Below are 11,769 nucleotides of genomic sequence, written 5' to 3'. Positions count from 1 at the left end.
AGGCAAACAAAAAGGGCATGGCAAAAGGCAAGCCCTGAATGAACCAAAAGTTAAACAGGGTTAATGGGCAACATCTTCCAGTAAACCTAAGGCTACCAGGGTTTATAAATGGATCGAAGTTAACAGAATTTAAAAGTATATACAAAAATAATAGTTTTTATTGTTTTAAAAAAAACAATTATAAAAAAATTGTGGAAAAATCGAGTTTACGATTAAATAGTAAATGAGTATAAAATTATCATATAAAACTAATTTGTTAAATAAATAAAAATAAATAAGAAAGAAATTATAATAGAAGAAAAGAAAATAAAAACCTTCATGTAATTAAAAAATAAATAATAAAAAAAAATTAGCAACACTTAGCTTTGTTCTAGTGTGGTGCTCCATTGAGGGTGTATGATGGTCTTGACAGACTGTGGCCTTTAGATCTTGATCGCTGGAGATCCAAGGGAGGAGGCGTGATGGTGTATCATGGTCTCACATATGAGTGTTGTATTGAATCTGTAACAAAGAAAATTCAAAGAAAAATTAACGGCACGCCTAACCCAGGACTTGTCAGTGAATAGTCCTCTCTTATTTACCACCTGCGCTGGGAATCTTTTTTGTTAGTCAGTTAACTTAAAAAACATAAATATAAAACAATAAAGTAATGGCATAAGCAAAAAAAGGAGCGTGCGTGGGCCCCACTTTTCCTGAACGGACGAATCAGAAAAGAGAGAGAGTTATTGGACTCTTTGACCGTCCAATAGAATGAAGAGAGAATTTGAAAAAGTCTGACCGGCCAATCAAAAGCCCCCGCGTGCGGTCAACGAGTCCATGGGGACTGTTCATCATCTTCATCATTGGTTCCTGCGAAATTACTTATGGAAACTGTTACGATATTACCTGCGGATTTCATTGGGTTTTTCTGCAAAAATTAAAAGCTTCACAACACGCGTTAAACGAATTTAAGGAGCACCCAGATTGACTAAAGAGATCCTTTTGAACACAATGGCGGTGTCCGTTTGGTCTGAATTGGTCTGGAAAATTGAAAACAAAAAGCATTTTCGTTGGTGCCCTAACCATGGTGAACGTTGTTCCACACGTCCAAGCTTCATTCTAAAGCTTTAATTCTCCTCTAAACATCATTAGAAACTCAAACATGCAAGCAAATCATATTAAAATAGGACAACATGAGAGATACAAAAATTCGAAACATGTATGAAGATGTAAAGCCATGGTATATGAGTTCTAGGTATATTCAAATAAGGTTAATGATCCAAACCTTCTTTGCATTACCTTAGAAGATGAATGGAACGATTTAGAAGCGTTGAAATTGCTTGGTTGAAGCACACGAAAATTGTACCTTCCTTGAATATTATGACTTTTGAAACCCTAGCTCTCTTCTCCTATCTTTCGTCCCCTATTGTTTCTGATTGTTCCCTATTTATAATGAAAGGGATTAGGGTTATATTCTTACTTGAGAATCAAGTAGATTAATGAGAAAATATTTGAAAAGATTTTATTGATTTTTGCATAAAAATTTTCTCCTTTGGCTCAAATTATATTTTGCATATTTTCTTCCAGCCATTAAATTATATTTACTCAGATTTTGGTCAAGGGAAAAAAGATTGAATCATTCATTATAATTATTTCATGATTTATTTGATTTTTATTTGAATTTAAAATCAAATAAAAATGAAATAATGTCATAAAATAAGAACATTTGAATCGTGGACTCCCTTTGCGCTTAGGATTTCATGGATAACTCAATAGTTATGGCCCAATACCCAAAAGTTTCAATCTTTGCCAATTAGAGTTTCACACTTTTTCCAAATTTTTCCCAACTTGCACCAGTCATAAATCATTCAATATTTATCATATGGAGACGTTCTAGGACTTTTATGAAAGCTCACGATGTCCTCTAAAAGCCACTTTGGAACATATTTTTCATTTGGAGATTTTATCTTGATGATATGCCTCCTGGAAGAAAACAGCTTTTTGCGAGCTTCTAGAAGGACCTGTAATGTTTTGGTTCATATCTCTTATGCGGAAGCATTTCTTGGCCTTGGGCCCAACATCAAAGTTGTAGAGAATGAAATTTCCTTGAGAATAGGCTTTGGTTGAGGAATTTTTGAGAAAGTATGAGAGAGATATGGCTGGTCAAAGTTCAGTTGACTTTTAGTCCAAAAACCCTAATTTAGAAACTTTAGGTTCTGCTGATTTCTGAACTTTCCTTGATGAATCATGATCAATCCTTGATCATATGATGAATTATACTTCAAAATGAGGATGTTGACCAAAAATTAGAATTTTTGACTGTGGTTTGACCATAGTTTGACTTTTAGGTCAAACAGTCGCTTATTGATTGTTTGGGCCATTGACTGAGCAGTCCTATGAGTCAGAGCTTGAAACTTGGTATGAGGTTCCTTTGAGGCATATGAGAGACCATGAAGTCCACTTTAGGTATCAGAAGTTTATTTTACATTGAGAAATACAAAACCCTAGTTTAGAGGCTGTCGTTTAGGAGAGAGACTGCCTGCTTCCTTCTTGTGTATCTTTGAGCATTTGAAAGTCAGATGGACTGAGATATGAATAAATATGATGGGAAAATTTTGGGGTATGACAATCGCCCCTGCAGAACTGGAAAGAAGACTCAGTTTGTTACTCAACAGATACAGGATATTCGTAGAATATTTTGTAATCCTATGTGGCACAAATTTAAAGGTCAAAAGAATATTGAAGAATCAGATCAGAAGATTGAAGATTCAGGAAGAATCAGATCAGAAGATTGAAGATTCAGGAAGAATCAGATCAGAAGATTGAAGATTCAGCAGTTTCTAATTTAGAGATAAATTAGGAAACTCATGATTAAAAAGACCTTGATTGTAGCAGAAGATTTCTGCAGATTTGTAACATCAAGGAGTGCTGCGATTTGTAAGCCCAAGTCCAATTGGGAATAGGTTATAAATAGAAATCTTTGTAACCTAGTTTTATATAGAAAACCTTGTTTAGAAAAGATGTAGTCATTAGGGTTTCTATAGGTAGACCACCCAGGTTGTGGGATGGCTGCCATGTCCTTCTCGAAACCTGTAGGTAAGAGAAGTGATTGTTCTCACTCGAAACCTGCAGGTAAGAGTTGAGTATTGTATTCTTGATCGAAGCTGTGAAGCAAGATCAAGTTATTGTTCATTGTTAATTATGTAAATAGCTGTTGCAGGGTTGTAACAGTTAGGTATCACTAGGGAGTGACCAGAGGTTCTCTTATCTTGGATGGATGTCTGAGATAAAGGTTGTGTTGGGTAGTGACTAGGTAAACCAGAGGTTGTTTATCTGTAAACCTGAGGTTGTTTACATAAAATTGTACTACTGATAGTGAAATCTTCTTCCTGGCTTGGTAGCCACCAGAGTAGGTAGTTAGACCGAACTGGGTTAACAATTAACTGTGTTATTTATCTTCTGCATTGTGTTATTTGTTCAGTCATGGATGTTATGACATCGTTTATAACATCAGGTTCAGAAGTGTTAGCTGTTCCTTTACAAAACCATATAAACTTTACAATCTAGTTATGTTGACTGAACATATGTGATCCCAGGTCTCATTGACTCCTGTTTAGGGGTAATTAAAAGTTAGGGGATGTTTCTGTTCTGCCTCTGCTACATTAATAACAGATCAGATGTCTTGACATCGTGAATGACATCCGAGTCTGTCATACTAGAATTTCACAAAGAGGTTATCAATACATTTTCTCCTCTCAACCATACAGAATGCTGCATACGCGAAAGAAGAAGAGCATGCTACTATAAAAGCACAACAACTTACATGCTAAGAAAAAAAAGGAATTATCCTCTACAGCGCCACACCATAACACTAGCATACACACTCCATATACAAACCATCTTTTCTTCACACAATGGACAGGCTTCATTCCATTCTTTTTCCAGTTTTCATTCTCTCTTATCTCATCATCACTCTCTTCTCTCATCATCACTCTCTCCTCTCTATCTTCATTCATCATCTCATCATCCTCTCGCCAACAACCACAACCGTTTTCCAATCATCTTCAACCATCCTAACCACCTCAACCTCCATAACAAAAACGTAACAAACTACAACAGCCATTATCTCTCTTCTCTCTCATCATCATCCTCAACAATCATCAAAGGAAACTCATAAGTCTCATCGGAACTCTCCATAATCATCATCAGTCTTCACTCTTTCTAAATCTCCTTGCACCACCATCATCTTAATCTACTCATTATGGACCATCACTAACCGGTTTCAATGATAACCTTCATCGTGCCGTCAGTTATCTCCAAGATTCGATCGCATCTGAATCGTCCAAAAGCCTCTGAGTTTATTTTTCAGAAGATTGAATCTGCTGTGAGTTTTGGCATCAAGATCTAAAGGAGCTTGTAGAGTTTTCTTGGAGAATCGTTCAAGAATCGTTCAGGTAAGTGTTATGAGCTTCTAAGCATTCTAGTAACATGAGTTTAGGGCATATAGATAGATGCATCTGCGTGCTCCTCACCACCGGGAGGCTGGAGCTAGGCTCGCATGTTTTTGGTGGTTGTATGTTGCATATTGATTTGGTATAATGTGATTCTTGATCCATGTTAATGCTTTTGTTTCATTGAGTTTGCGTGTCACATTTGAACTTAGCCTATGTGTATGAAGGAGCGTGTGGTGTTGATTTATGTTTTAATGAGAATCTGGTAGGTTAGGGCTTTAGAAAAGTCTTCAATTTAGGAATTAGGTCGAGTTTCATTGAAAACGGAGGCCAGATTTGGATCCAGCAGCTAATTTCGAGTCGAGCGATGGTCGCGTTTCATATTTCTAGGCATTTGTTCATAGCTCAGGTAGGGTGTTTAAACTGAGAAGACGACCGGAATATAATTCCGGCGTCTGATGGTTTCTCTTTGTTTTTTCCATTCGCACACGTGGCCAACTGTTATTGGTTTGTTTTCTTTTTCTGTTCTTATTTTGTCTTCATTCACATGATTGGAATATGAGGTGGCAGGTTCTGACTGGCTGGGTTTTCTATTTTGTCTTATGTGACTTAACTTCACACTGACCAATTGATAAAGGTGCACTACATGTCACGTTGCATGTTAATATTCAAAAAATGATAATACTAACTACTGAGTATTGATAAATAAAATGAATAAAAATGGGATAATGGTAGTGTATATGGGCCACGTTTTCTGTATGGGCCTAGTTCGTTTTTGTTACCAGCACCACCTAGTTACAGGCCCATGCGCCTTCAAATAGAAACCAGTTCATTCAAAATTGCTTTTGCACCCCCCGAAACAGTTTTTTTAATTGTTTTAAAATTGTTTTTTCCTCTTTAATTTTGTTTGATTAATTCAATTTCCATGTTATAAAAAAGTGATAAAAAATGTTTATAATCAATTAGGATTTTTAGAACACATAGATTTTATTTTTGGAATTCTTAATTGATTTGTTTTGTTATTTTCTCTTTAAATTTTGATTGGTCCATATTAGTAATAAACAAAAATGTTTAGTTTTTAGTTTTAATTCATGAAAAAATAGCTTTTAGGTTAAATGAAAAATACCAAAATGCTTGTGAATATTTTTTCTTGTAGATTTAGAATTTAATTCTTTTATTTTTGTGAATATTTTCAATATTTTGTGAAATGCCTAAAATACCCTTAGTTGTTAAAGTTGACTTTGGTCAACTTAAATGACTTTTTCCCATTTCTTTTGCTTAGTTAATTCCCCTTAGATTTTAGTTTAGTTCTTAATTAGGATTTAGAATTTCATAAACAATCATTAGGCTAGACTTAATTAGGTTAGTCTCCCCCTTTTTTATTCCTTTTTCTTTTTCGATCTTGAAAAACCTAATAAATACCGACGAGGATCATACTGCTATTTCTTTTATAGTGGGAAAGAAATGATTGGGACGTAGGTCCCGGTGTATTTCTTTTCTACTTAGTGAGAGAGAAATGAATGAGGCGTAGGCCTCGGTGTATTTCTTAACCGCTACTTAGAGAAATGATTGAGGTGTAGACCTTGGTGTATTTCTCTAAATACTTAAATCTTTTTTGTATGATCCAAGTCACAAATAAATTCCCTTTAAAAATACTAAATCAAAAACACCCAAAATACTTAATAAATGTTCAGATTTAAACAAAGTAAGGAAGTGATGCGAAGCCTTGTAGTGGGTTTTGTTCATCATGGAATTACATCAAAAAACACAAACACGTGTTCCTTTTCTTCTAAGAACAAGTTAAGTCCATTCCATACTTAGGCGTATAAGCCTCCAAAGGTTAAGCATCTTGGATTGTGACCTTAACCTCTGTTCACCTAAAAAACACCAAAACAAATGGAAATTTTTTAGCCGAACTACGGTCGCTTTCATTCCTGGTAAGGTATACGTAGGCATTGGGTCGCGGGGCCTAAGCGAGCAAAATTGTAATAACTCCTTCTTTTCCTCGTGTTTCTTTTGCATTCATTCACATTTAGGTTTAGACATATTTTACACCCTTTAGATAGAAACAAACATAGGTGGATACCGTCGAGTACAACGGACGTGAGGGGTGCTAACACCTTCCCCTTGCGTAACCGACTCCCGTACCCTGTTCTCTGGTCGTAAGACCTCGTTCTTATTTGAGTTAGGTTTTCTAATATTCCTTTCCCTCAATGGGATAAATATATTAGCGGCGACTCTGATATATATTTTTCGCCGTAGCGACATTATGCACCAAAAATTCCAGAATATTACAAAAGCATCATGATTTTACTGGCAAAATCTGTTTTCGGGCACGGTCTGACAAGATTCAAAATGGTATAACTTCAATTTTTATCGTATCAAGCCCATCTTGGCGGCATTATTTCACAAATTTTGTCAGATATGATTTATCTTTAGACCTCGAGTCCGAACGGTGCTATGAAGACCTTCGTTTTTGGTTTATTTCACAAAACGATAATGTTGAACCGAAAAGGGAAATTCATTTAGTTGTTTCACGATAAAATTCATAACTCGGTCATTTCTTATCCGATTGAGCTCATCTTATTACACAATTTCCCTGACTCAGAGATCTACGACTTTGCTTTGAATCCCGAGTTCGGATTCTTCCCCGATCAATACTAGTTTTTTATGCGAATACGTGCCAGGGTCTTCCACAAATGCTAAACATAGTGGTGTTTTTTGGTATGTTGACTGCTGGATATTCAAAAATTCATATCTCACTCGGTCGTTTCTTATCCGATTGAGCTCATCTTTTTACATAATTTCCCCTACTCAGAGATCTACGACTTTGCTTTGAAGCCCGAGTTCGGATTCTTCCCCGATCAATACTAGTTTTTGTGCGAATACGTGTCAGGGTCTTCCACAGACGCTAAACATAGTGCTGTTCGTTTGTATGTTGACTGCTGGATATTCAAAAATTCATATCTCACTCGTTTTTCATCGGAACAAGCTCATCTTTTGACACAAAGTCACTATCGACATCAACTTCATTTTTGCTTCATGGCCCATTCCCAAATTTTGCATAGAGCCCCCTGCGAATTTACTCTGAACATGTCGAAGTCTAACCGAATAAAATTATGCACATTAGTCCAACACACTCACTCTGGCCCATATTATATATTCAATTTGTCTCATAACTCTCTCATAATTCACGAGAATTATACATGCCACCCTCCAAATTGTACATGCACCCCCCCAAACCTATGAAAAACCAAATTGTCTAACCAGTTTTCATTACCACATTTTCAGAATTTTACGTGAGAAACCATATTTTTCAAAATTTTTGACGATATCGAAAATTTGATGAAAACAAGTAAGATTTACGCTCTTTTCTACTAGAAATTTTGAAATTTACGGTATTTTATACCTGATATTTGAAAATTTATGGTATTTTATATCGGATATTTGAAAATTTCTGATATTTTCTATAAGAAATTCCAAAATTTCTAGTACTATTATCATTTGCATATTACCAGAAATTTTGAAATTTTCGGTGCATATTATAATATTGGAAAATTTGAAATTTCCAATATTTCAATTTAAAAAAAAAGCTATTTTCCTTATATTTTTAAATTTGCAGTGAGGACCAGAGGCAGGGACAGTTCTATTATGCGAGAGACCACTAATAGAGCAGGTGCAGTTGCTCGAGCTGATGATGAGGCGCAGGCCTCAGAGCTACGTGTTGGACGCCTTCCTCCAATCGGTTCTAACCGGAAACAAAGGAATGAGCAGCAGGCGGTGGCGGGGTTCTGCGTACCTCGCCACTGGACTGGTAGAGTATCCACTACAGTGGAGGAGCCGGTGGTTCAGGTGTAGACAATTCAGGATCTGGTGGGTGAGAAGCAGGTGGCTGAGGATCAAGTGGCTAAGGAGCAAGTGGTTGATGAGCCGGTGGTTCAGGTGGTTGTTGAGCCGGTGGTCCAGGAGGTTCAGCAGACGGTGGTTCAGGATCAGGTGGTTCAGGAGCGGGTCGTTCAGGATATAGACACTACCACTTGTCCATCTACGGAGCCATCAGTACGCACAGATGGAGGTTTCCCTGGAGGACCTTCTGAGAGGTCCGTGTTGACGAGATACGCTGACCATGTCGCTTATAGGATATGGCATGGCGAGGTATGTAATATTGGTCTTATTTAAATGCTTAATTTTTATGTTTATTATGCGATTTGATTTATACCAATTGTAATGTTGGTCTTGTAATATTGGTCTTGTAATATTGGTCTTGTTTAAATGATTAATTGTATTATTTTGTTACAAGAGCGTCCAATGTTGAAGGTCGCTTCTCATGGGTCAAAGTTGAAGAACTTCCCCGAGAGTCGGATGCCTGAGCAGGTGAGGAGGATAGTTGAGGATTTCCATCTGATGGACTTTACTGGATGCTCCTTGACGATGTTGGATGCCTCCTTATTATCAGCTTTTGTTGAGAGGCGACACCCGAAGACATCATCTTTCCATCTTCCATTTGGGGAGATGACGGTGACTTTAGATGATGTGGATGCACTCTTTCACATTCCAATTGCTGGTACATTTTTCACACCAGTTTATAGGGACTAGGCGACGGCGGTGTGCATGGTTAATTATGCCTATGTAGTTGTAATGGGACAATCCCAAGTATCGAATCTCAATGACTGCTTGACGATACAGAGTTTTATCAAAATTTCAATTAAACAAAAGTTACAAGGGGTTTTGATTGGTTTTGAATGAAATTGCAATTAAAGTAAAGAAATAAAATATTGAAATATTGAACAGAGATGAGTAGATTTCCAGGGCTCGGTGAATGATTCTTCATGCAACAAATTTACCTTCTCAATGCAACAAAGTAATTTTCATTAGTTGATTACCAGTTCTCTAGAGTATCTAATCCTAAGTCCTTAGTGAAAAGATATTTGACATCATAACCTAATTACTATGTCCATAGGCAATTGAGGTTATGATCAAGCATTCCAATAACAAGAATTAACAGTTAAGATAAAGTATCCCTAGTCCTAGGTGATATTTATTATCCTACGTTCTCAGATCAACAAATAATGGCTGGCCAGCTTAAATTATTCATGCAAATTCAGAATCCATTTTTCCGACGGTTAAAGCATTAAGAATAGTTGTAGAACAAATGAACAATTTTGAAAACCAAAATGTTATTGCATCAATTAAAAAAATTCATTACAATCTGAATCAGGGTCACCCCCTAGCAATGGGGGGTTTAGCTACACATAACAATAACAGAAAACATAGTTTGGATTGTAGACATTACAGATAAATCAAAGGAATTGGATCTTCAATGGAAAAAGCTCATGGAAATCTTTAATCCTTGCATAAAATCTAAGTTCTCCAGTCGTCTACAGTGTTTTTCATCTCCAAAATCGTCCAACCCCTGTGCCAACGCGTTTTGTTCCTTTTATTGTCGCCTTTCTAGGCTTTTCAGACAATCAGCCCCATAATAGCGCGTGCACACGCGTGTGGGGACGCGTTTGGCACAATGACACGCGTCTAGGGACACGTCTGAGCAGAGTCCCATTTTTCCTTTGTTAATCTTCCTCATGACACGCGTGTGGGGACGCGTTTTGGAATATGACACGCGCCTGGAGATGCGTTTTGGTAGATGACACGCGTGTGGAGACGCGTGTGGGCAGATAAGTTGTTTTCTAGCTTCTTGTAAGACTGGCACGCGTGTGGGGACGTGTTTCCTCATAATGCAGTATTTTATTTGCTCCAAACGTGTCTAAGGACGCGTTCTCCCAGCAGACAGGACTTTTTCAAGCTTCACACGCGTTTGGAAACACGTTTGGCCAATTTTTGCTCTTTTCTTCCGTTTTGCACTGTTTTGTACTGATTTCTCTCACGTCATTCATCTGAGCCTACAAACACTGAAACTTGACACCAAAGCATAAAATGACGAATAAAGCAATAAAACACTTAATAAAATAAATCAAAGACAACTAAAAACAATGGTAAATAAAGGTGTAAAACCATTGATCAGTTGATGAGGTGGATTTGCTACCTGAGTTTGGTGAGACTCGGGGCTTTCATCTTATGATGTCTTGGTTGAGGACTACTTATCAGGAGCTTGTGGATGCAGAGAGGTACCAGGCTGCCGCTAGGGCATACATGCTACATCTAGTGGCATGTACTTTCTTTACGGACAAGTCTAGATTTTATATAGATGTTTGATACCTTTCTCTATTCCGTGCCCTTGACACCCCATGTTGGGCCTGGGGAGTGGTGGCATTGATGATGTTGTACACCGCGCTTGATGTTGCATCTCATCCTGACACCAGACAACTTGCTGGTTACCTGAGCTTGTTACAGGTATATTATAGTTTATTAGATAGTTTTGTGTTTAATTATTTGGGTGTATGTATTTTATGATTTTTTTATGCAGTGTTAGATCTACGAGCACTTCCCTAAAAAAAGTGAGCGTAAGATCCAGCATGTTGCGGCTTCTGACCCATGCGCGAAGAGGTGGAAGGCCAAACAGGCCATTCCAGGAGGGTTGATAGAGTACAAAAGGAGGATAGATGCTCTGACCTTGGATGATGTCATCTGGACACCGTATACAGCTCACTGCCCTCATCGTCCTTTTGAGGTATCTACTTTATATTCAGGATATGTCAGACGGGAGAGCCATGTGGCTAGAAACTTTCCTGAGAGGTGTCTACGCCAGTATGGTTATATACAGGGCATCCCACGTCTGATCCCATAGGCTCATGCTGGTGGCATTGATCAATGGTTTCAGAGTCACATCATCAACTCCCCCCATGAGATCATTGATATAGCCATTAAGGTTCAGGAGCCTGGGCAGTGCGAGGATGGATACTTGGAGTGGTTCCACAGTATGTCACACCCTAGGGTCATACCACATGCCACATCATCTGATGTTCCAGAGTCTTCAGCTACCAGGAATTCATCCGATCCACCACCACTATCTCCACCTCTAGCAGGTGACCAGGACAGCCGCCTAAAGTACATCACCGTTCACTTAGATAGCCTCATGAGTTTGGTGAACCCTGATTGTGAGGTTCATACTATTTTAGCTAGGTTGGCCGATGTTTCCCGTGGAGGGCCTATGTAGAATTATGTTTTTATGGTTGTATTATTTGCATATTTTGGACACACGCATTTTTTATTGCATCATCTTTTTTGCTAGTACATGTTTCGATTAGGTAAAGAAAATAAAATAACATCAATAACAAACAAACATAGTTAACAAACATCAAATGACAAACAACAAAAATAAACAGTACTCCAAAACATGAAAACCTAGACACTAACGGATGACTCTGGATGTTTTAGATGTCAT

The 11,769-nt window shown here is 37.6% G+C and overlaps 2 protein-coding genes across 2 annotated transcripts; both read left to right on the top strand.

Moving 5' to 3' along the window:
- Positions 1-8,081: 8,081 nt before the first annotated feature.
- Positions 8,082-9,026, top strand: LOC131627165 (uncharacterized). The gene is made up of 3 exons (XM_058898000.1): positions 8,082-8,273; positions 8,319-8,585; positions 8,748-9,026. Exons 1-3 carry the CDS (start codon positions 8,082-8,084, stop codon positions 9,024-9,026), a joined length of 738 nt encoding a protein of 245 aa, XP_058753983.1.
- Positions 9,027-10,700: 1,674 nt separating this feature from the next.
- On the top strand, positions 10,701-11,541 carry LOC131627164 (uncharacterized). Its single transcript, XM_058897999.1, has 3 exons — positions 10,701-10,778; positions 10,858-11,055; positions 11,173-11,541. Exons 1-3 carry the CDS (start codon positions 10,701-10,703, stop codon positions 11,539-11,541), a joined length of 645 nt encoding a protein of 214 aa, XP_058753982.1.
- Positions 11,542-11,769: the final 228 nt, after the last annotated feature.

This window comes from Vicia villosa, unplaced genomic scaffold (assembly GCF_029867415.1).
Source record: "Vicia villosa cultivar HV-30 ecotype Madison, WI unplaced genomic scaffold, Vvil1.0 ctg.000351F_1_1, whole genome shotgun sequence".
Taxonomy (NCBI): Eukaryota; Viridiplantae; Streptophyta; class Magnoliopsida; order Fabales; family Fabaceae; genus Vicia; species Vicia villosa.
Note: the sequence above shows the minus strand (reverse complement) of the source record. Positions and strands in the feature narration are given on the sequence as shown.